This window comes from Gavialis gangeticus, unplaced genomic scaffold, assembly GCF_001723915.1.
Source record: "Gavialis gangeticus isolate Ggan-Ray unplaced genomic scaffold, GavGan_comp1, whole genome shotgun sequence".
NCBI classification, from domain to species: domain Eukaryota; kingdom Metazoa; phylum Chordata; order Crocodylia; family Gavialidae; genus Gavialis; species Gavialis gangeticus.
The window spans coordinates 63,013,026-63,039,269 of NW_017729034.1; the positions used below are offsets into that span (position 1 = coordinate 63,013,026).

Sequence of the window (26,244 nt, forward strand, 5' to 3'; positions counted from 1 at the left end):
GGATTGACCGTGATACAGCTCTAGTATGGTAAGTTACTACCTAAAAGGTGCAAATGCACTTGTATGACTCTGACCCAGTGAAATCAATGGAGGTTTTGGTATTGATTTCCCTGGATCAGGTCATTAGTTAACAGCTCTACTCCTTGAGTATTTTCAGTCATAGCCACAGGCATCATAGAACCATAGTAAATTAGGGCTGGAAGGGCCCTCAGGAGGTCATCTAGTCCAACCCCCTGCTCAAAGCAGGACCATCCCCAACTAGATCATCACAGCCAGGGTTTTGTCAAGCCGGGTCTTAAAAACTTTCAAGGATGGAGAGTCTGTGGTTACCTCTTTAAGTAACCTGTTCCAGTGTATTTACTACCCTCCTCATGAAAAAGTTTTTCCTAATATCCAACCTAAAGTTCCCTTTGCTCAATGTGAGACCGTTGCTCCTTGTTCTGTCATCTGTCACCACTGGCTGCTTGCAGAGGTTAAAAAAATTCTGTGCTTTACCACAAGCAGCAGCATGTTACTTCGTCTTAGATCTTCACTTCAGTGAGGCTTTTTGGTGATTTTATCAAAAGCAGAGTCATCAGCTATCAGATAAAAGCGCCAAAAAAAGCCCCACTAAAGTACCTGTTCCATACAACCAGGTCCAACTAACACTGCCTCTTCTGGGCATGCTCTGAGCTCAGTGCAGAGTTTAAAATAAAACACATTTTTTTGTTTGGTTGGGTTTTTTTTAACCCCTGCAAGCAACCACTGAGAACAGTCTAGCTCCACTTTCTTCAGACCCAACCTTCATCACATGGAAAGCTACTATTAAATCCCCCCTCCGTGTTCTCTGGATTAAAGCAGCCCCACTGCCTCAGTCTCTCCCCACAAATCACCCTGTGCCAGCTGAGCCATCTCACCCCACTGGCACCATCACTTCTCCCTCACAACTTTCCCTAACACCTACTTTCCAACCCCTCAATCTGGGGCCTTTTGCTGTCAGCCAATTGCCTTCAAACACCCAGTTCAGTAGCAGTGTTGCCAGGTATACGATAGGTATCATATTTGTACAGTAACTTCAGTGTTCGTTTGATATACAATCAATAATAGTAAAAATGTTCAAAATGTAGAATAATTTCTGATGGGGTTTAATGGACAAATATCCAGCTGATCTAATAAAAGCTATCACCTCTACCAAGAATTCCTAATAATTCATAGACATTAAGGCTGGAAGGGACCTTGGAAGATCATCGAGTCCGTAAGTGCTGAAGCACTTCATTGATGCAGCATATGCAAAACCCAAGTCAGTCTTGGGGAGTTTAACCAACCTTTTTTTTTTTTTTTTTAAAGGAAAAGTGTTCCATGTTCCAAGCCAAATCAATGGAATCATTCAAGAACTGTATGCAGCCCTACCACCAGCAAACATCCTCCACCCCCGCCCGGGGCTGCAGATGCTTCCAAACCCTTTGGTAAGCATCCTATGCACAGGCCCAAGCCTGAAGACTTGGGATTTGGATGCCCCTGAGTTTCACTTGCCCTCAGCCATATGGCCACAAGAGCAGTCTGCCACATCCATAAGATGGGCATAAAGTCAACATCTTCTCACTGGAAAAGGAAGTGGAAGACTATGCCTTACCTTGGTCAAAGTGCTACCCCCTGCCAAAAAAGTAGTCTTCCCCTGTCCCTAGGAAAACCACCTTAGCGGTCATGGTATTTCCCCTGCCAGGTATTTCGGTAATAATTTTTTAAAAAATTTTCACATTCCAAGCCAAATTGGCCAAATCCATTCCAAATCCATTAGTTCAGAACCAAACATGGCCCTATACTGGCAAACATCCTCCACCCTCGCCTGCGGCTTCAGATGGTCCCAAATCCTTTAGGCCTGCAAGTGAGATGCCTGCCAAGCCTGGAGACTTGGGGTTCGGATGCCCCCAAGTTTCGCTTGCCCTCAGCCGTAAGGTATTTCAGGTCATCTTTTTTTTTTTTTTTTAATTATCTATCTATATTTAGGTAGTAATCTCCCAGCACTTTCTTCTGACCGCCTGCCTCAAAATAAAGAAAGGCTTCAATTTTGCCGACCCAGGTCTCTCTCACTCAGACTTACTTGTATGCTTATTTGCACACTTTCCATTTTTATCAGTGTGCAATAATTTTTTTAGCAAATATACAAAATACAAAAACCTAAAATTCATAGTTCAGAAACGATCCCTTTTATTAGCCCAACTGAGAAATTAAAAAAAAATTCTCTATTTCCCCTCTCAGCAAATACGATAAATTTGGAGCTTCCAAAACGATAATGACACGCGCGACACCTGACAAAGCTACACTCGCCAGGAATTCCCCACGCCCACCGCAGGCGGGGCCGCTTATGACGGAAACGTGACGCAATAGGCACGTGGGAGCCGCGCGAGGCTACTCTTCAGCCCGGGCCCCTCGCTCGGGGACTGCGCTGGAGGGAGGGAGGTTTAGCCATCACGAGCTGACATCACGGAAAGCAGGCGGAGCCTTAAACAGCAGTCCAGCCCCCACCGCACTGTCAGCCGCAGTCCCCTCAGGCGCGGGGTGGGGTCTGGTGCCCGAGAAGGAGGAGACGCCCGCCCCGCGTTCCCCCCCGCCCCTACCCAAGCTGTTGCGATGCCTGCAGCCGTTGGTGGCGCCCTCAGAACCCCGCGCGCGAGGGGGCGGGGCCAACCCTCTCCGCTCCGCTGGGGCAGGTGAAACGCGCCCCTCCGATATAGCGCATGCGCGGGCCGGGGAGGCCGTAGGCGAGCTGCTTCTCCCTCTTCCCCGACACGCACCGGGGGCGGGGCCTAAGTGGAGCGGGAGGCGGGACAGGGCGGTGTCACGTGCCCTCCCGTCGCTGCGGTTGGGGCTAGGCGTGTGTGATTGGTGGAGCCTTTTTGTGACGGAGTTTCCCCGTCCCGCCATGGGAAGATGGGGACCTCAGCAGATACGTGGGGTTGAAACTTGAGGGTGGTGTCAGGTGTTTTGACAAGCGGCAAATGGTGGGGCAGGTGTAGCCCAGGAGGAGGACTGCAGGGCAGGGGGTTGTATCGCTAGGCTCCTGGGTGGAAGCTCTGGGGTTGCCTTGTGCTCTTCTGTTGGCTACCCACCAGTGCTGAACATTGCAGGGGGCCTTAGAAAGTCTCTCAGTGCCCTTATTTAGTGACGCTTTACTATGTGTTAGCCTAAAAACACTGCACCATAGGCTACTAGCACGGTTTTGCCATGACACGCTACTGCACAGTGTTATGAGGCTGATGCACAATGTCTCATGTAGATGCACTCAGCTGTTTTTTTTTCCATTAAAACATTGACTGCTTAGAAGTTCATTCACCTGCTCTGTTTTACCCACTTGTTTGTTTAAAGTTTATCCAGCTGCTTTATTGTAGCTACTTCTGTATGTGCATTAATAGATTGACTGGAGGCAGACAAGCACGCCTGCATAATATTTATTCATATTTATTGTCCCAAGACGGCAGGCCTGATGCCTGGAGCAAGATCAGCGCGCAGAGATTGAGGTGGGCAGGGCACGTTGCAAGAGCAGCTGGGAGAAGGTGCCAGAGGCAGGTTTTGGGAGCTGAGGTGGTGAAGGCAGACCACAGTAACAGTGGGAAGATAAAACCTGATCTGGAAGAGACAGGCAAAGTTGTGACGAGGTGGAAGGAGATCGCACGCGATAGGAAAAGATGGAAGGCTTTGGTAAAGGTGGTTATAGGCCCTCGAGGCCTGTGAGACCAGAAAGAGAGAAAGAAAGAGAAAACACCATACTTGTGTGAGAAAACATCTATTGTATACCGTGCATTTCGGTTACTATCAGCCAGCAAGGTATTAGAGCTAAAGGATGAGGGTAATTCAGGCATAAGAGCTATTAATGTCTTTCTTCCTCATATTATCACATACTTCAGGTAAAGTATGAGAGCCAGGCAATAATCTTCCTAAACTACATTTCCTTTCACATTTTATTAATATCAATTTTAAATACTAGGAAAATTAATGATGTTGCTTCAGCAGTGATGACATTGTTAGGGCTGTAATAAGTCTTGTTAGTAACTTTTGGCTGTGGCAGGTGACCGTGTTATAAAAATGTGATTGTCCTGCTGCCTCCTTTTTTATATTGGACAGCAGCAGTACTTCCATGTTTTCTGGAGGAATGCTTTTCTTTTACAATGTGGAAAGTGAAGAAAAGCCTAAAAAATAGCAAGCTAAGGCAACACTCCCAAAACCTTAGCAAAATGGAAGCACTGCAATTAGTATACATAGTACCTGTAATATTCTAGAAGTATTAAAAATATACTTGATCATAGCCATATTCATATGTTTCTAAAGAGAATTTGGGTAGGGTATACTGTACTGTATGTACTAATGTCCACTTGTAAATCAGTGGTAATGAGCCTAACCTTTGTAAAGTGCTTTCAGATCTACAGAAGAAAAGTGCATTTGAAGTGTTAGATATCACTTAATAAAATGTAAGAAGTACAGGGAACATGTCACTAATACTGTGACAACAGGAACTTCAAATTAAACATATAGGGGCAGCATTTCTGTTTAAAACGGACATAAATAGCATAGAGGATGGCAACAGGATTACTACAACATTTAGGAAGAATCTCACTTTCATTTACTGTCATTTAAGCCAATTGTAAAACTCATACTGTCTCAAACCAAGTAGGATTGGACTTTGTTAGCTAAGTAAGTCACCCTGGTAGCACACAGTATTTTATTTTGCTTTTATTTTTGTTAAAGGTTTAAGATGCTGAAGTTACAACTATTAAATTATATTAATAAAACCATGGAATTTATAATTCCTCTGACACTTAATTTTCCTTTTTAGTTTTCTAAATTAATCAGTGCACAGAAAGTAATATGTTGGCAAAGGAAAGCATGATAATGAAATACAGATGATGACTGCAGGTTGATTTGCAATTTGCATGCCCTTTATCAAGGATGTATTTTTGTTACTTATGCTTTTCCACTCTTAACATCTTTGCAATCAATGTATTTGGCTATGTGGCCAAATTCTGACTTCTACAAACTACATACACCCTGGGGGCAAGGCCAGCTCACCACCACTGTGCGTACTCCCGGGGGACAGTGGGGACCCGTCCCCCCTAGATCTGTCCACGAGGCAGACATTGGGGTGGGTGCAGGCTGCAACTTCGGGCTTCCACTGTGCTGCACTACCCTGGGGCCTCCACAGCCCGGTGGACACAAGCTGGCGTGGCAGGCAACATCTGGGCTGTGTGGAGAAGCTGCTTGTTGCTGCGAGCTCCATGCTGCCCTGGTGATGCGCCCCCTGTGTGCGTGGCAGCTCTGAGCGGTGCAACCCTGCACTACTGCGCTCGCTGCAGCCATGCGCACAGGGGATGCATCACCAGAGCAGCGCAGTGCTCACAGCAACAGGCAGCTTCTCCACACAGCTCCACTGTTCCCTACCACGCTGGGTCACACCTGCTGGGCTGCTGAGGCCCCAGGATAGGGCAGCAGGGTGGGAGCCTGCACTCACCCCGGACACAGATCTGGGGGGTGTGGGTCCCTCCTGCCCCCTGGGAGTGTGCACATTGGTGGGGAGACACCCCCACCCTGCTTGAGCACACAACCCATCCCGCCCCTGCTCCAGGCACAGATCTAGGGGGTGTGGGTCCCCCCTGCCCCCTGGAGAGTGTGTGTGCTGGCAGGGAGCTGGCCTTCCCTGCGCTAGCCCACAGCAGGCAGGCAGCAGGGGGGAGCCAAGCTCCACTGTGCTGCAGCAGCCATCACCTCCTGCCAGGGGCAAGGGGCTGTGATTCTGGTCCCTGGCCCTATACCCCTGGCAACTGGGGGGGCAAGGGGCTGTAGGTGGGGGCAAAGGGCACCAGCAGGGCTGAAGGGACTGGGGGGCGGAGTGAGAGGCACCAGCAGGGCCAGGGGGGCCTTTAATTTTAATCACAGATTTTGGGGGGTTTATCAGAGAATCTGCTATTTTTTTTTAATCAGGGAAAACCAGGATCCCTGGTTATTACCAACATCAACCGCCAGGGTTCTGAGTATTCACAAAGAAAATGGCTGCAATTTTTGTCTTTTGAGGGGTGGTAGAATTTAAGATTTCTGCATAGTTTAATGATCTTCTGGATGCTGATCTTCCAGCACCAACTGCATAGAAGTTCTCTACATATGTTTCCACCTTGTGCTGCTCTCCAGATTCACTGCAGTGTATTTCCTCTTGCTTCCAGCAAACTTCCTGTTCATTTGCAGATCTCCAGTTCTAATCTCTGTGGGTCTGGGGACAGTGTAAAGAGGTGTCCCCACCTACGCTGCCAGCTCACCTCCTTAGAGCTTGGAGCAGATCCGGAAGTGCACAGGCAAAGACTCCTCTTTTCATGAGTCTTAAGAAATAAAATTGGTACCAGGATTGTGAGTGCTTCCTCATGTCCTAAATCTTCTCCCAGGCTCTGAAATCAATCATCATGTGAAACACCACAACACAAGTAAACAAAACTCAATAAGGATCTCATTTTTATTGCACAGAATATAAAATAAAACAAGCATATCTTACTTGTGTAATTTCTCAAACACTACATAGAATATCTGCTGAAGCCAAAGTTTCACTTGCAAAAATAATAAAGGCAGTAACAGTAGACAAACTTTTAAATGATGCGTTTTTCATTGTATATATAACAAATATAATACACATTCTAATATCCAAATTTTTAAGGAGAAGGGAAGACACTGAACAGGTCTGGATAATAAAGGTTGTAAGATGAATAAAGTTATGTACACTGTGATCAACAGCTGTGGCAAATGATCCAATTCAGTTACTTAAAGTCAAGATAATGAAGACTGAATTGTGGTGTTTTTCTGATAATCAGTTGTATTTGTGGAATTTCTTCTAGAACCAACACTGCTATATAAAGCAAATATATGTATATACATTTATGTATTTTTATTAACTTGTATTCAAAATTTACAGTTAATTGAATTGAATTAACATTAAGGCTCATTTAACGTCCACATTTAAAATATTCAGCGATAATGGGCTCCAATACATGTGCAGTGAGGCTGCTCTGATGTGCTGTAATTACAGCACATTGGAGCAGACTTAATTGAGTCTGCTAGAGCGTGGTAATGACCATGTTCCAGCAGACTCCAGCATCATGTGTATCAGCGTTGCTGTGCTGAAAAATGCTGCAGGGGGTGCTTTGAACTAAAGCTCATTTTTCAAAGCACTTTGCCGCCACTGATACCTATGATGCTCCAGGTGCCTTTAATTAGTACGGCTCTGGAAGTGTGCTAATTAAAGTTCCCCGCCTGCCTCCCAGAGCACATCTATAAATGCCCAATAGTACATAGTATTTATATCTGAGAATTTCAGTGTACCGTATAAACAATGCTGAATCATACTAATGCAGACAGTCTTATCTCTCCCTCAGCAGTGTAGTTCTTGGCCTACTCCTGTTGACACTGGCAGGTATTCCGTCATCTCTTAAAATGCTGTTTCCCTTCTTAAGTTAGTTAATAAACCCTACAGGAGGAGTTGTGCACTGCATATTGCCTAGTTTATGCTGCCAAGGTGCATTTAATCTAGTTCCAATAAAGGCCAAATATTGCTGAGCTAAGCCATCTTCAAGGAACAAGAAATGCACTTTCATATATTCAAAATTATTTTGGAAATATATTTCAAAATATTTATTATTTCATTCAAAAAATTGATTAAGTAATCAGAAAAAATAAAGTGGCGTTTCAATCTCTATCAAGACGACAGTCACAAAATGGTCAGTTTCAGTGGAGTATGAACCCCAAAACACCAATGTTAAACCAAGACATCTCTTCCCAGATATATTTTTTTGTTCACAAATAATAAAAGCTGAGCTGATCGTTGAAAATTAAGTGGTTACTTAAAGAAATATTACTGTCTTCTATTAGTATGGTCTCTGGACCCAAACATGTTCCAATATAGGCAACCATAACTCCGTAACTATTAAATAAGACACTAGACTGGACTGTGACTCAAAACCTAAATTCTAATCGCAGCTCTGCAACTCACCTGCTGTGCATCAGTGATCCTGTCACTTCACCTCTGTGTTCCCCTTCCCATCCTTTGTTCACAGTGCAAGCTCTTTGGGTCTGAATTGCCTTCTAATACATGTATGTAGAGTGCTATCACCCTGGTGTTCCAAATGTGGATATGGACTCTAGGCACTATTACAATGTAAATCATTAATAGCGATATAATCAGAAATACAGCAAGCCTGTAGTAAAATTGTCTGTCTGACTTTTAAAAGAATCATTATCATGACTGGAATATTTTGGTTGATATGAGACAGCTGAGTTGAGAGTGCTTCAAAACCAAAATACTAAAGCAATTTTCAGATCAAACTGGCATGAGGAAAAAGGAAGCTGTTTGATACATCTTGCTTTCCTAAGAATGTTAAATGCATGTATTGAAGGAACAGCATGAATGTTAGTTAGGCAGATGATTAATACATGAGTTTTCCATACAGCAGAGTTATTCTTGTGTTTTTATTAATAGTTTTGATGGAGGGAGCTATCATGATCATAGGAACTACCATTTTTGGTGTAAAATAGTCAGAATTGCTAGCTGTAACATGAAAAATAGGATTGGCTAGAGTTGCTGGATGAGGAAAATAAAAGCTTAGAATATTACGTATTACATAGTAAAGGATGATATGTTATCACTCGTAATTTCACTTGTCTGCCTTGAGTGATAGACATCAGAACTTATCCTTGAATTGGTTGTCTTGTATTTCTTGGATCCTATACAACACAGACTGTTCATTGTCTTCAAAAAGTAATTTCTAAATTTCACCCCAACAAATGCATAGAGCACAGGGTTCAAGCAACAATGCAAGAATGCCACAGTTTCAGTAATACATTTTGCATAGCTTATATGCCTTTCGCTATCACATCTTCTATTTAATTTGCCCATATTTGTGGCTGTTATAAGAAGAACTATGTTATAGGGTACTTGACAAACCAGGAAGACAGCTACAATTAATAAAATCACACGTATTGCTTTGCTTCTTTTGGAATTCTGAGCTTGCACTAAGGTTTTGACAATGAATGCATAGCAAAAAATCATAAAGAGCAGAGGGATAAAAAAGCCAAACACTAGTTGTATACCCATGAGCATTAATTTCAGCGCAGTGCTGTTTACTTCTTTACTAAATTTGAGTTCGCAAATCTCTGTTGTATCATTCAGAAAAATGCTATAGCTTTCACTGTATATGAAAGTGCAGCTGGAGATTAAAATTGAGAATACCCACACAACCAAACAGATGAGTTTGCTATATGCTAGGGTTCTTGCCCTAAGTTTAAATGACTTTGTTGCTTGTACAATGGCAATATATCGGTCCAAACTGATAAAGGCCAAAAGCAGCATGCCACAATTGAAGTTGATAGCATAGATACCTCTGGTCATTTTGCATATGACATCATTGAAGATCCATTTGTCAGCAGCATAACTCATTGCCCACAATGGGAGAGTGAGAACAAACAATAAATCAACTATGGCCAAGTTGAAGAGGTATACATCTGTCATAGACTTATGGTTCTTATATAAAGCAAACGTCATCACTACAAAGACATTACCTATAAAGCCCATGACACAGATCAGTGAGTATGTGATTGGAAAAAATACTTTTGTGAAGTTTCTGACTTCCTGCTTGCTACATGGTTCTATAAGTCCATCATAATCTATGGTGTATGGATAATCTGTGGAGTTCATTTCTGCCTGAAAGAAAAATGAATATAGCCAGTTAGTCACTCAAACATTAATACACATTTCTGCAAGTTCTATATAGCTGGTAAACAATGGAGAATTGACTAGTATGAGACATACAAGATCCATTTTTAAGTTTACATACAACCCTGTGTCCACATGAAAGTAATAGAAATAGCTGATCCCACTATTTGGAAAAGAAAGCATCAGAATGCTAAAACCTAGCCACTTTTATCCTTTCAAATTCACGTTTTTTACTTCCTCCTGACAACCTAACCTTGTGCAATCCACTGATACATGCAACATTCTCTGAATAAAATCTCTCCCCTACTTCAAACTTGGCCCACTACAGCTGAGACAATCCTGAACTGTCTCCACCAGTACTAGATTTTCCACACAACTGTGAAAGGTACTACTTTAAACATAAGAAGAGTTTTCTCAAAACAATGAATTAGTTTGATGGATTCTGAAGAGCCACTGAGAAAAAATAGCAGGTTTAACAAAAGCATAACTGAACTTCAAGTGCTGGAACCATTTTTGGGGACAGTTCACAGAATTCCATTCTCACAGCTCAGCTGTAGTAAATCCGGTGAAAGCATGCTCCATCAATTAAGCATATTGTTATAAACCGCTTTCATTAGCTAGTCACTCCCTAGGTCAGGGAAGTTAGTAGTCTTATAGAACTGTTATTGCCAAATTAACTGTTTCTTACTAATATACTTACGTCATTCATTTTGTTAATGTGGTCTCCACTGAGGAAGTCATGGAGTTCCATTATGGTGTTCTTAGGTGCCTGTTCTTAGGTGCCTGTTAGAGAAGGGGAATAGATCAGGAAAGTGCAATAGGACATGTTCAGAGAGAGAAAAAATGTAATGTTCAGCAATGCAGGAGTACTACAAATTAAACACTAAGCAAACAAACAAACAAAAAGCATTACCTTTCAGTTTTATAAGTAACACATTTATTCCTCTACAAGGAAATCCCTTGTCTTCAGCAACCCTTGTAACTCTTAAAACTTGGCAAGTTGTGTAGATGCTACTAAGACAAAAATTTGGACTGTGCTCTTCCTGGATGGAATGGTAAAGCAGCCAGAGGCCAGTCTGTGGGCAAGAAAGCCAGTATGCTGAAATGTAAATTGAAGTGGCCTCAATTTACATTTTAACAGACTGGCTTTCTTGCATATATACAGGTGTCTGGCTACTTTACCACTCCATCCAGGAAGAGCACAGTCCATCTGCAGGCACCTCCTCAGCCTGATGAAAGGTGCTTGTGCCCAAAAGCTTGCTAAGATGAATTTTTCCAACTATTTGAGTTGGTCTAATAAAAGTGAACATGGAACACTGAAACAGTGTCACATTATTATAGTCATTTACATGGTAGTACTATACCTTAATATTTTGCATTTATGTAACATTTTCTAAATAGTATGCCTCAATACCCCAATATAGGTAAATATTGCTAGCCCCTTTTGATATGCTAGATAGATAAATGGAAACAAAAGCTGAGTGACTTAACTGTGGAGATGCAAATTAGTATCAAAACTAAGTTTAGAATTAAGAACGCCTATGTCATCCAGTGCACAGGCTAGTCAGTGTTCAGTGAATGAGCACTTGTTTTAAATTGTTTTTATCCTTGTTCACAGCACATTATTCAAGCCCCACTCCAAAGAAAGAATAATTTATTTCTTCAAGGAATTTTCTCTGGCAAGGAATTGTCTCTTATCTTTCACAAACATTAATAGATTTTCACAATACCCCATGATGTAAGTGAATATTGTTATCCCCAGCTGACAGCTAGGAAACTGAGGCATAGAAAGATTACATCAAAAGTGTTCAGTAGTGTTGGTTATCCAATCTAAAGTCAGTAAGACCTGATTTTTCAGCATTATTAGCATTATATAAAGCATCACTTTGTGTTTCAAGCAAAGACCTCACTGATTTCACTTGCCACTGTGGGTGCTCAGCCCTTCTGCAAATCAGGCCTCATGGTCTTGTCAGGCACCCAGAAAATGAAAAATACACATTAGTAACCACTTACAAAAGGTCTGGTTTAAGTAACTTTACGAGTACCATACAAGAATATAGTGGCAGCAAAGGGTTGGCATCCAGTTTTACAGGGCAGCATTGAATTGCCTTAACTGAAAGACCATTCTTTCTTTTTCTGGAATTCCCTACCTCAGATGATACACACAACAAGCGAGTCAGATGTCCTAGAGAAGATAATTTTCTGCACAACCGTGGTTCATCCCCAGATCAGATGCATTCTGTGTATGGAAGGAGGCAGGAGTCCTATGGAAAAAATAGGATCAAGTAAATAAAGGCCTGAGGCCAGATCCTTTTCTATTAGTTGTCTATCTATTAGTTTCTATCTGTTCAGTGTCATTTAGATGCCTAAGGCCCAGATTCTATGTAAGTGGCATTTAAGTGGCCCTTAGGGGTTCCTGTAGACGTGCTGTGAGGCTGCTCTGATGCACCGTAGTTATTTGATTACAGTAATAACTCCATTAACGGAGTGCTGGAGCATGGTAATTACCGCGCTCCAGACAGCCTTTGCATCTCATGTATCAGCATCCGCAAGCTTCAAAATGGCAGTGGGGGTGCTTGATCTAAAGCTCATTCAACGAACTTTAGTTCAAGTGCCCCTGCTACCATTCTGAAGTGTGGAGATGCTGATACACAAGATGCTGCAGTGCTTTAATTAGAGCAGCTCTTGGAGCTGCTCTAATTAAAGCCCCCTTCCCCCCCCCCAAAGAATGTGTAAAAATGCCAAGGGTACCTAAGGTTATGTCTATACTGGCTCTACACTGTTCTTGAGACTGCACCCAAAAATGAGCCCCTGCACCCTGTTCCTGCTATGCACACTTCTAAACCAGAAATGCAGCAGTAAGAATGCTCTTGGTACATTCCCTCCACCACTCTGAAGTATGCCACAGAGGACACATCTACATAAGCTATTTACTGTGCAGCTGACTAATTAACTCTGCGTTAAATGTCTCAGCATCTACACATGTCCGTATAAGAGCACACAAAACCAATAAACTCTGTAGCAGGTAGTACTTGTAAATATAAGTACAAGTATTTACAAGTACTACCTGCTGCAGAGAGGTTTTTTTGTGATCAGCAGCATACATGTAGATGCTGACCAGCTGGCTGGGGCATAAGGGTGCTTCAGTGCAGGGGCTGCCTGCCAGCTAGCTCCACAAGGAAGTCCCCTCGTCCCCCAGCCAGCCCCTCCGCAGCATGTTGAACCAGGCTGGAGCAGCCCCAGGCTGACAGGTTGACCCAGGCTCCCTGCCAGCTAGGGCTGCTGTAACTCAGCTCAGTGTGATTTGGTCCAGGCACACATGCAGATGTATGCCCAGGAGCTTCCCAGGAGCAATAAACTGTGGAGCATTAAGCACCACAATTTATTGCTACCGCCTAATGGCATATGTAGATGCACCCAGAGAGATCTTGAGAGCAGTGGTGGGGAGCATCCCTGGGCATCCTCGCTGCCAAATTACTTGGCTTGGAGCACATGGAATGTGTGGGTATGGCTCATTTTTCAGTATCAGTTTCAAGAGCCAAGTGGGGCTACCTTCGACATACATACCCTAAGGCCCCTGATGCACAGTCAGTTGACTGTTGGTCTCAGTCTTAGTACTGTATCAGAGTTGGTTCGAGACTCCCATGCGGTCCCAGGTTGGGACCAACAATAGATAATTGGTCCCAGCTCTGGGACTGCACCAGTCTTGACCAGCTCTGGTTACCCTGCTATACATTTTATGTAAGGTGCAGTGGAAACCAGGTATAAAAATGCTACACATCTTTTGTGGCTATTTGCCCATTTTGTTGCACCATTAATTCTTTGAACGTGTGTCAGGGCTACTGTCTATAGCATGACTGACAGGTTAATGGTGTCATAATTGTAACATCTGTCAGAGGCCTCAGCCACTAAACTGGACTCTCTTCCACCCTGTGAAAGTGGACTTCCCTACTGCACTTGCTTAGAAACAACCCCTGTGGCCACCCAGGGTGGAGTTTCCCATTGCATGCGTAACTGGCAGTTCTCTAGCTGCATAAGTGCCAGTTTGGGCACTTACATGCAGATTGCAATTGTATTACCCTAGTACCACGGGATAGTGCATGTGTAATAAGTGAATCCAAGGCATGAATGACAGCTGACCAGAAACCCATGACTAGATGCTGGGGGAGAAGTGGGACCCTCCCATTCTTTAGCCCCAACAGCTGTGTACTTAGGGCACTTGCCCAGAAAACCAGAAACACAGGTCATAGGGCCCCACCTCACCTACAGCCAGTTTGAAGCTGCACCCCTCTGACTTGCTAGCATAGTGCTGACATTGTCATGGCACTTTAGGCATTATCATGTGTCCTGTCCGGTGCTCCTGCTGAAGCTGGTGCCATGGGTGGATTAGGATTTTGAAAAGGGGGATGGCAGATGTTGTGGTGCATTGTTGCATATAATGCAACAATTTTTTTCTCCAGTTAAAAAGAAACTAGAAGCGTTGCTAATACTCTAGGGGCCTAAGACTATCTTATTCAGTTTAAGATCAAAGCAAAACCAAATATAACTTTATAGGAATGTTCATTAATTTTCTATAGTATATAGTACATATAAAATACCACAAACTAGGCAAATAATAATCAAAAGATGTATCATTAATCCTAAAGTCATTAGAAATAAATGTACATCTCTTATTTATATTCATTAAACAAAATCTAGCTTTGAGAATCTTGACAGTGCATCCAATATTTCACTAACAGTTATTTGCACACCTGGGTTATTATTAAACATGACCAGTCCACTGAAATGCTCTTCACCTCTTGCTGAACAAAGCCAAGTTTTAAATCCCTGGAGAGTAGGAAAACTTCTTTCTGATAGAGCTATAGATACAGGAAGTGTGTAGAGAATCTTGAATAAAATATGAATATTTGAAAACCATTTCTTGTTGCACTCTACTAGACCAGTGGTGCCCAACCCATTTTGCCCCACAGGCCAGATAGGCAGTGCCCTGTCTGTTCTCAAGACAGATCTTGACAGTGGGCCTGATCTCACCATGTGGAAGAAAGGGGGCATGGCCAGCCATGCAGGAAGGGAGGGGGTGTGGGCTGGCCCAATCCAGCTGCATGTGGGGGCAAGTAGGGAAAAGCATTACCTGGTCCCCACTGGAGGAACAGGGCTTGGAAATGTGGTAGTGGGGACTGGAGGGGGTTGCAGTATTAATTGCCACTGCTCCTCTGCTGCCAAATTTCCCAACTCATGGGGAACTCTGTAGGCCAGATGCCATGGCTCTATGGGCTGAATTTGCCTCACCAGCCAGGGCTTCAGCACCCCTGCACTGGAGAATATCAATGACTATGGTCCGCACTTTTCTGTTTTCCATGTGCTCCCACTTCTTGTTCCATATCTGAGATTCTGCAAACACAGCATTCCAGCTACTTGACGAGCCTTCATTAAATATTTCAAAAACACAGCTAAGTTTTGCAGATGGATACTATCTTGAAAAATGCAGTATTAGAATACCTAGATCAGGTACAATATTGCCATGTGATGTGAACCTCTGTGTAAGTCCTTGGATTATGAAGTCCAAAAATGGGATAAGTGTTAATTCAAAAGTAGTTCTCAACGCTGCCACATGGAACATTACAGCTGTGTTGTTGCTCGGCTACAAGTTGAGGTAGTTTTACCTCAATGTTGTGTTTTGTTGTGACTATTATTAAATAGTTGTGTAAATTCATCCTTTTATCTTCAAATATCCCAACTGCTACTTTCAAATGGTTGTAACATTGCACAATGGTACATTCACCTTCTGAAGTTCCTTGGACAGTGGAAAAGTGATTTCTAATAGTAATCCAGAGATCATCAAGTTGATGGTAAATTAGAAATTGCATATGCTTTTGTCGAGCAAATGTGCTTTATTTCTGACATCACAATCATTCTATATTGCTTCCAGTGCTACAGACAGAGCTAAGTGAACACCATGATACTGTCATATTGCTCCATACACCTAGTAGCACGTACTTTTGCAAGCAATATGTCTACTCTGTGGACATGTGGACACACTGTCATTCATTTGGTTGATTCCTAAACATAATGGATTACTTCATTCAGAGTGCCTAGCATGTTTTCTGTTCCACATATTGTACAAAATTTGGATATGGCAAGATTCAGAGCATTAGACACAAACTGACTGTACTGGAAAAATCACATTTTATGGGAACCTATACATCGTTTATGCAGCTAGACAGATTGGTGGCTCTATCATAACCTCCTCTCTCAATTTTGTCAAATCCAGACCACTTTTTATAAGAAATCCAAAATAGTTTTTTTTTCTACTTGTCACCTGTAACAGAGAGCCAAATCCTGGTTATGGAGAAGAGATGGTAAAGCTTGGAAAGCTGTCAGGGCCTGTTTATAAAGCTCAGATCTTTTGGGTGGGTCTCAGAGGCTGGCAAAGGAGCCTGCAGGAGACAGGGTAAGCAAAGTGGCAAACTCCCAACTGGCATGAGCACAGCAGAGACATCAAGAGACTCCTACCAGAGGAAGCAGCATAGGTTGGGTGACCACAAGGAGTGAGGGGCTAAGGAGTATAAAAGCTCACTCAAGTGGGGAGAGGGAGAGAGTGTCAAGCCCTGACCACAAAAAAGGACAGATAGCCCTTACTGGATGGAGGGATGGCCATGGCAGATGAAGTAAGTAGTCCCAGAGGGGGAATAAGTTCCTGTTGGGATTTTCTTTTGTTTGAGCAGCATTCCCATGGTGTGATATCTTGAGTTGTGGACCATGTCCACTTATGCCAAGGTGGTGAGGAACTTAAGTTGAAATTTATGTTCCACAAACACCTGTTGGACCAGGAGCAGCTATGAGGGGAGATGGAGAGAGGCTGCATAACTGAGTACCCCAACATCCTGTGTGATAGTCTCCCATCAGAGAGGGAGGTTGGAAGTGCAAGTACCAAAGCCCTAAGGCAAGAATCTGATCTTAGCAGCTAGCCTAAAGGACCTATTACTGTGGCCTAAGGGGTTAAGCAGTGTATTTGCTGACCATAAAGCTCTGGGCTCAAGACCCTGGGGGGATAGAAACTCCAAAGTGGTTTTGAGACCCCCAGACTATCAGTTTGTTAGCCCTGCTGTAAATCAAGCATCAGAAATACCCAGGAACAGGTCTAGAAAACTACCTTTTAGGTCTGGGTGTAGGTTGTAGCCATGTTGGTCTAAGGACACAGGGAGACAAAGTTCTTTGTGTGAATCTGATATCTTTTATTAGACCAACTTAAATTGTTGGAAAAAAAATGTTTAGCAAGCTTTTGGGTTTAAATGGTCAGCAATTATCAGAGTGCTATGGCAACCATAAGTTCCTCTAAGAGTGCCATGGGGTGCTGTGCAATATTAGCACTATTAGGTGTGCAAATACTTGCACATGATTTGCAAGATAAACAGATATTTCAAATAGGAATCCATAGTGTCACCTAGAAAAGAGAAGGCTTCGGCAGGATTTGGTGGCAGCTTACAAATATATCAGGTCGGAGCATCAGGAGCTAGGCGAACAATTTTTCACCAAAGCACCCCAGGAGAAAACCAGGAGCAACAGTCATAAACTCCGAGAAGAAGGTTTCAGACTGGATATAAGGAAAAACTTCTTCATGGCTCATGTGACCAGCAGGGGTGGTGCAGGCACTTACCCTAGAGATCCTCAAAAAGGAGACTGGACACACACCGTGCTGGGGGTATTGGACCCCAGAAGTTCTTTTCTGCCCACAGCAGGGGGGCTGGACCCAATGATCTCATGAGGTCCCTTCCAGCCCTAAACTTTTGTGAATCTGTGTGAGAAACATTCTGATCTATTGTGGTCTTTCTGGGTTATTTTGTAACAGAAGAATTGCTCTACTATTTTTCTGTAGTTAAGAAACGAGTGACAGCTAAGAGCTGATATTTTCTGAGGGTGCCTTGAGCCTGACAAGGAGTGCCTTGAGTCTAAAAAAACTGTTGCTTTAGGTGCAAAAAGGGAAATAAAATTCAGCCCCTAAGTATCTAACTCCATTTATGTTTACAGTGCAATTCTATCTGGAAAAAGGCATAAATTCCACATACTTCTCCTAATACTTTTTAAAAATGTTTTTAGTAAGAGAAAATCATGTGGACTGTTTGGTGCTGCTTGTGGTTTGGTAGGGGGTGTGTCGCTTATCTTTTGCCCAACAGACTTGTGGTTAAAGTACTTGTCCAGGAAGTGGGACACCTAGGTTCTATGACCCCTCGCTCTAACAGGGTTTGTTGAACCCACATGACCCATTTCCTTGGACAGGGTGTTAACCATGAGGCCACAGGCCTGAGGCTGAAAGCATCCTCCATCCCTCCTGCCAAGTCTGGGTCACTGGGCTGCCAAGAGTGAGAGATTCAAGCAGTAAGAAGAAAATTAATAGGAAGCCTAATTCTATAGCCCAGCCAGGGAGGGCACTGCTCGGAGCAAAAGCAAGACATGGAGTCTCCTTTCCACTTAAAGTGACTGTGATTGACGTTATGTACTGAATGAACCGTTGTCACTGTTAGGTGTGCACTGATCCAGTAGTGTAACTGAGAGGAGGCAACTGGGGCAGCAGCCCCAGGCACCACCCTTGTGGGGAGGCCCAAAAATAGCCACCACCACAGTGGTGGCTGACCACAGTGCTGCAACCAACACGGCAGGAGCCGGTACTCCCCCATGCATCAATGGCTGCCCTAGGTGCAAACCTTTCCTGCTCTGATCGGCCTCATAGCAGGATCACAAGGGAGCATAGTTGCGAGTTAGGTACCTACCTGCTTAGACTGGACAGCATCTGAGCACGCAGACAATCCCAAGTTTAAGTGTGTATGGCACTCTGCAGGCCCAAAAAGTAGGCAAGCAAATCAATTTAGGTGCCTAATTGGTTTTGTGACTGCTTCACTCTATCCCTTTTAGTGTTTGCATTGTTCTGATGAAATGCACACATTCAGTCTTAGCTCTGAGTGAACATAATTACTGTATGGAAAGTCTTTAGGCTTAAAAAATTAGCATATGAAATTGTGGGGGCTGCAAGGGCCGGGGCTGAAGAGTCTAGAGAGGTGGGGTGGAAGTGGGACTGAGACTGACTGGGGAGATGCTCTTCTTCATTTCAAACTTTGCCTGCCTATTAGACAAGCTTAATCAGTGTTTTGGCTTCCTCCAGCTACTTAAAGCTTTTATGAAGCTGCTGCAGGCTGGCAGCCTGAAAAGCTTTGAGTATCTACAAAGGAAGCTTGGACAATATTTGAAGTTCTTAGAACTGTAAAATTTTAAATCCACAAGACATGATTGTTTCACAGGCCCCATAGTCATCCAGCTGTGTTCCCTGCTAGCTCCACTATCAAGAACCTCAGCCACTCCACACACTGTTTTAAATCGTGTATAGGCACTTTCTATTCCCATCCAGCCATGGTCACTTGTCCTATATTTCTACCACTCCAAGGACCAAGGGTATATTTCCTTAGAGGTTTTTTAAAAACAACTGTTCTTTAATAGCATTAGTATATTTACACATGTTTATTTAATATATTTATCATGTAGTAATATATATAATATATAATATATTTAAATGTATGAATAATATATAATGAATATATTTAAATATATGCATGTATTTGTTATATTTACACTATTTATTATACATACACCTTTACTTTTAAGTACAGCATAAGCCCAACAACTGATTTTCAATTGTGCATTTTTTCTAATGCACATAACTCAGCATATTTCATTTCACTATACAACAATATATAATTTTTCAAAAGCAAGTCTTTAGTGCAAACATAAACAATGGAAGATAACCTGGAATTACAACAGTATGGAATAAAAAGTCCTAAAGGGTAGATAAAGATAAGTTGAGAAAAATATTTCTACGGAGTAAAAAGACTTCTTATGTGAAATCAGTATGCATCTTCCAAACATTGCTAATGATCATCTGAGTTCAACTTTTTACACTTTTTTTAAGTGATGGATTAAATCAACTTATCAAGTCCCTGCACATTTCAGATCATTTGCTTTAATCTTTTACTTACAAAAGCCCAAAAATGTCTGAAGCATAAGTCAAGAAGGGTATATTTGTTCTGCTTTTTTTTTTTTGTGGCTGGCCTGTGTGTATTTACCCTCAACTTCAGTAGTGATATGCTTCAATATTGGGAATCAGAGAAACAAGAAATAACAGCATTTGTTAAAGGCACAGGGTTAAACTGAAATGATCACCACTTCCTCCTGAGGAGTACAACAATAACTTGCTTAATATGCAAGCATGAAAAATTAACCCTGTGCACACTTTAGATAGCAAAGCTGGATGTTACTTATTTACTAATTAGGCTCTTTTTTACCATGTTGGGATAGTATTTTTTAAATGGTGCTATTAGCACTGGAACCATGGAGACTAGGCTAGTATCTAATGGAATGGTTTAATTGTTAATTAAATGATCTCATTGTGCTTGGGGAAAGCAACCAATTAAAGGCCAGGACCTAATTCTCTTCAGGACACTACTGTACTTTAGGCATAAGAGAAGTACCACTGAAGCCAACATGATTACATACAGTGTCTATAAAGTTAAATATATCTGTAAATGATTGCCAGTTAAATGCCTATATTAGTCACTCAAGTGAGCGGTAATTAGTTTATGAAATACACATTCAAAATGCTGTCCCTGAAATACTTGAGCGAAATGTACAGCTGCCTGGAGAAAACAGGCAGATGTTTGCAGAGGTGCCCATTTTGCATAAACTTTTGCCATTTGGACATGCAGGGCGCATCTATCCGTTCATTAGTGTGCCTTTGATGTCGTGCATTTAGTTTAGTACTTCCTTCATAAAGTAAGTAAATATTACTAACTAAATGTGCAGTACCTAAAGTTACTATGCAGTAGCTCTGGTGTATGGTTATTTAGTGACACTAACTGAGCATTAACTTAATGACACTGCAGAGTAGGCTATTAGCACGGTTTGTGCTGTAACGTGCTACTGTGCAGTGTTATTAACCTAATGCTCAGTAAGTACCTTGTGTAGATGCACCCGCATAGTTCAGACATTGGGTTAATATTTGTTGTAAAAGATTTGGAAGGATTTGATTTTATGTTTTAACGAATTTTAGAAAACATCTCTGTTTATATCCAAGAGTGTTTATGCTAACTAACATGTTTGCACCAACAGAAAATTAAAAAAATACCACAAACATTTGTTATTTAAAAAAAAAAATGTACTAGGTATAAAAAACCAAGTCACAGTAATATCAGAAGTCATTAAATGGTAGTGGTAGCTTCAAGTTAAGTTTAAATTAGCAGGAGGCTCAATCGTGGAGATGTGCTAGATGTTGGATGTGACATCCCTTTTTTGAAAAAGAGTCTAAAACATTAAAGCTGGTTCCCTATCTTAGTTTCTCTGAGTTGCTGTCTAGAAGGTATACCCATAGAGTCAAACAAAAAAAAATGTCATAGCATAAAAAAAATTACAAAATGAATTTAAAAATCCGAAAGTAGATTTGGTGTACCAAAGCTAGATTATGATACGCCAACCTGATATCTTTCTTTGATAAGGTCACTGATTTTCTGGATAAAGAAAGTGTGGTAAATTTTGTCTTTCTAGTTTTTAGTAAAGCATTTGATAGCATGCGAGTTAAAAAAACCATTAATGAAACTAGAGAGGCTGGAGAATTATTAGAGAAATTGCAGGGTGGGTAAGGAACAAACTATCTCAAGGAGAGACAGCAATAGATGGTGTGGAAAAGCAGGATCAGACTGGAGGGAGGTTACTAACACAGTTTCTCAAGGATCACTCTTAGGACCAATCTTATTTAATATTTTCATTAGTGACCTTGGGTCAGATATTAGGAGTGTGTTGATGACAGAGTCAAGAAGTATCATCAACACAGAGGAGGATTATATATCATACAGGAAGTGCTGGTTGCCTCCGAGGACTCGAATAGGATAACATTCAGTCAGGCTTTGGGGCCTAATAACAAAAAATTAAACTACCAGCTGAAAGCTCATCAGTTAGAAATAGCTAAAATGGAGAAGATCTAGGTGTACTAATCAATCAGTCATAGGATGATCACAACCTGCCAACATGATGCAGCTGTGAAAAAGGGCATATTCTAGATATATGTAAAATAAAGTAGGTTAAATTAATCTGTTTTGTGATTCAGTTGACATCACTGGATTCATTTCAGGGATGAATTTGCCCCACTTATTACTGTACTGTTCCAACCACGGTTCCAGTCAGACAGACATTTGGCAGGTTATCATTAAAGTCATAAAGTTGAGAGACTCACTGAGAATATCCATTGAAAATTGGGGTACGGATGAAAGCAATGTGACTGTCAACCATGGCTAATGAGATGACAGTAGGTCAAAAGAAAGAAATAGAAGAGACAGCAGGGTCTATATCTTACTCTAAATCCAACTACCTTTGGTAATCTGGGCCTACAGCTGCATTTAGAAGATCAGACACCAGCATTTTACTGTCTATGACTGGCCTGATAGAAGTTTTGTGACTGTCATTCATGCCTTTGTCCCTTGCAGGCTAGAGTACTAGTGATATGGAGCTGCACTTTATATCAGTTTATAAACTAGAATGGGTACAGAAAACAAATTCCCAGCTGGTAAGTAAGGTACCTTTTAGCACGCACATAATACCAGTGCCAGCACTTATTACCTGAGAACAGAACTCAGTTATAGAATCAGGGTCATTAACGTCCTTTCTTAAAACTTTGGGATGGAAAAAAAAAGACTTCTGATTCTTACAGAGCACATTACACAACTTCCCTGTTGTCTTCCGTAGGGTTACCCAGAAAAAGTAAACAGAAATAGCCTATGGAGAGTAGAAATGGCATGATTTATATTCATTAAACTTTAATAAACACATCAGCAGTAAATGTAGTAGTTTTAGCTACTAACCTCCAAATGAATAATTCTGCTACTAGTAATGGACTCAGTCAATCCACTGGTCCATAATGTTTATTAATGTTATAATTTATGAATGTTTCTAAACATGAATAAGCTAATAACAAAAGTACCGTGATACGGAGTTATATGAGACCATCACAATTTTATAGACAGATAAACAGATCTAGAGGGGCTATGTGACTTTCCTTGTAGTTTCAGAGTGGGCGATAGCAGTTATATACATAAACAAGCACATTTTGTAAAATGATATGGATAGTAACTATCAAATGATTAGACTGATAAGAAGTTCAGCTTACACAGTAAAGGAAGTAGAGTTCATTCTTTTCTGGATTCTAATATTCGTCAGTTAAAGTGTACCATATAGTTTTGTTCTGTAATACATTTGCATTCATTAACAACAGTGGTACTTGAAGAGCAAGAATTAAATCCAGTATGATTTATGCCAGAATTAAGGTTAGTTAACTAGTGTTACTTACCCCAAAACATCTCGTTTGGCCCAGGCAGAAAAAGTTCTGAATAGATATGATGCCTTTATTAGACCAACTAAACAGTTTTAAAAAATTGCTCTTTACAAGCTTTCGGACACAAACACCCTTCTTCAGGCATAGAGAGAGTTTGACTCAGTTATTAAAGTCCAGGCAACCTTTCTGCAAGACACCTCAGTCTTCTCCTCCACAGTGCTGTATTTTTTTTTCCTTTGTAAGCACCTTCTTAAAAAATCTGCATTTTATGCAAATAAAGCCCACGTGTACAGTTTTTGTTCTTAAATTTGAACAACCAAAGCATCTTATTTTCATTCTGGTAATATGGTTATTGTGGTTTCTCAATCTTACCACATGTTACTTCTCTGCCACCACCAATTAAGCAAAGAAAATTTTAACAGGAAGAGATAAAATTGTCACGCAGATTAAATCCACAGGTTTAGTCTGCAATGACCCAGGGATTTCTTGCTGTTCTAGGAGAATTTTGTCATGTGTATCCCACTCAGTTGCATTGTTTTTAATGTTTATTCATTTTAATTCAGATTTATTTAATCTTGATTCATAAAATAGATATATTCAAAATGACTTCCTATCATTCCTAATGAGTGCAGAATTTAAATTAATTATGCCAACATATTTAAAGGGTTTTTTATATTTAGGTTAACAAATCATGCTGTCACTATAGTTTCTTTCAAATATATATTTTAACCTTTATGTTCCCCTTCCCCCACTTTCAAAATTATTGGTCTATGGTGCATATTTCCTTCTTTCTTTTCCCCTCTCATTCCTTACCCTTTTTGTGTTGTGTTCTGTCTTTTCCTCCACTCTCATCTTCTCTATCACTTAGTCCAGGGCTTTTCAACCTTTTTTAACAAGTGTACCCCTTCTGCCTCAAAGTTTCAGCTCATGTACCCCTGTATATATTTTCTTGTTTTTAAGAGGTGATGGGGGTAGATCAAGGCCCCCACAGTGAGGGAGGGAGTGGGGTTGGGGCTGGGGCAGGTGCTGTACAGCCAAGGCGGAGCACAGGATGAAGCTGTGAGAGTGGATTGTCTGGGGGGTGCAAGCGAGGGGGGGTCAGCTCCCACCACTGCATGCACCCCAGTGGAGGCCCAGGGAGCATGTGCTCCCCAGATCTGTGTGCGGGGCAGAGGCAGTTGCTGCTTCAGGCTGGACTCTGCACCCCGCTGCCCCAAGAGCCACATGATGCCATGTGCCTGCTGCCACCGGGCAGGCAGGGGACAGACAGGCGCACAGACACAGACAACCCCCACAGCAGATAAGTGTGTGTGGGGAGAATGGGCAGGGTGTGGGGAGAAGGAAAGAGCGGGGAGGGCAGATCAAGACCCCCACAATGCAGGAGGAAGTGGCCCAGGCCAGGCCATGAGACAGTAGGAGCCCAGCAGTGCATCCAGGGGCACGGGGGAAGGGGGGGGCTTCCACTGCTGCATGCACTGTGGAGGAGCATGTACCCCCCTTATCTGTGTGTAGGGTAAAGGTGGACTGGGCTCTGCTCTGCCTCTGTGCCTCACTGCCACTGCTTTGAGAGCGGCGCGATGCCATGTGCATCCTGCTGCTGGGCAGCTCACCACTGGGCTGCTACCCACCCAGCAACAGGACGTACATGGCCATCACTCTGCTCTCAAAACAAGTAGCGGCAGCGAGGCATAAAGGGTCTGAATGGGGGAGGAGAGAAATGTGTCTCTGTGCCCGCTTCCAGGACCAGGGCTGGGGTGGGGGGTGAGGGGAGTGGTGCCCCTCTGTGGGCCGCACAGCACCACCCAGCCAGCCGGATATGGGGGGAGAAGGAGGCCGCACGCAGCAGCCACTGCTGCTGCCACCCACCACCCCGTGCTCCCCCCTGCCACTCTGTGCCACCACTGCCACCACCACTGCCCAATGATGAGACTGAAGTTGGTTCCTTATTCCCAGTTCCTTATTCCCGGTTCCCTATTCCTTATTCCCAGTTCCCAGTCCCTTTTTCAAAGCTAATCTAGACCCAATAAAAACTTGTTATTAATGAATGCCACACCCTAAAGAGAGAGAATTTCATTAGCTATGCATATGTACTAATTAATATGTAATATTATATTCCACATCAAGTACAGAGCCCTAAATGAAGGTCAGATTAGGATGGGATTATGAGGTAAAATACTTCTTGGGCTACCCCTAATTTCATTGCGATGCCACAGGGGACTGTCCCAAAAAAGCCTGGCCACAGTCCTGCCTGGTTAAAACATGGTTTGGCTGTGCCAGGCTGCCAGCTAACAGCCCCCATGCCCACTATACTAAGTATAATGGTTTGAATAAGGAACTGGCTTTCAGACTGGGATTATAGCTAGAAATTATGCATAGGCCGCCCATCAGAATACCTCTGTGCCACCGGGAGACTGTCCTGGACAGCTGTGCCCAGAGACTTGCCCAGTCCAAAACACAGTTTAGCCGTGCCAGGCTGCCAACAGACACCACCCCCCAGCCACTGTGCTAAGTATCTGGAACCGAATAAGGAACTGGATTATGGGCTGGGATTATACCCAGAAATCCTTCTTGGGACACCCCAGACCACACCTCAGTACCTCCAGGGGATGCTTCTGGACATCTCTGAATAGAGACCTGCCCAGCCCAAAGTGTGGTTTGGCCGTACCAGGGTGCCAAAACACAGTACCCCAGCCACTGTGCTAAGTATATGGACACAAATAAGGAACTGGAATTTGGGCTGGGATTATACCCAGAAATCCTTTTTGGGTCACTACAGACCACATCTTTCTGGCACTGGGAGACTGTCCTGGATATCTCTGACCAGAGACTTGCCCAGCTCAAAGGGAGGTTTGGTCGTGCCAGGCTGACAACTGCCAGCACCCCAGCCGCTATGCTAAACACATGGAACTGAATAAGGAACTGGATTTTGGACTGGGATTGTACCAAGAAATCCTTCTTAAACCACCCCAGACCATGTCTCTGTGCCACTGGGGGACACTTCTCTACATCTCTGACCAGAGATTTGCCTGGCCCAAAGCGCAGTTTGGCCATACCAGGCTGCCAACAGGACCCAAGCCACTGTGCTAAGTATATGGACCCAAATAAGGAACTGGGTTATTGGGCTGGGATTATACCCAGAAATCCTTCTTAGGCCACCCCA

General features: G+C 42.7%; 1 protein-coding gene and 1 long non-coding RNA gene across 2 annotated transcripts in view; both read right to left on the reverse strand.

The window, feature by feature from the left end:
* LOC109304293 overlaps positions 1 to 2,565 on the reverse strand; it is an 8,774-nt gene extending 6,209 nt beyond the window's left edge. Inside the window, exon 1 of the long non-coding RNA XR_002099338.1 lies at positions 2,461 to 2,565. This is a non-coding gene — a long non-coding RNA (uncharacterized LOC109304293). The remainder of the gene's footprint in view (positions 1 to 2,460) is intronic.
* Positions 2,566 to 7,126: 4,561 nt separating this feature from the next.
* On the reverse strand, positions 7,127 to 23,422 carry CCR6 (C-C motif chemokine receptor 6). The gene is made up of 4 exons (XM_019527695.1): positions 23,100 to 23,422; positions 11,869 to 11,982; positions 10,419 to 10,501; positions 7,127 to 9,706 (listed from the first exon to the last, which is right to left on the reverse strand). Exons 3-4 carry the CDS (start codon positions 10,467 to 10,469, stop codon positions 8,624 to 8,626), a joined length of 1,134 nt encoding a protein of 377 aa, XP_019383240.1. The 5' UTR covers positions 10,470 to 10,501; positions 11,869 to 11,982; positions 23,100 to 23,422; the 3' UTR covers positions 7,127 to 8,623.
* Positions 23,423 to 26,244: the final 2,822 nt, after the last annotated feature.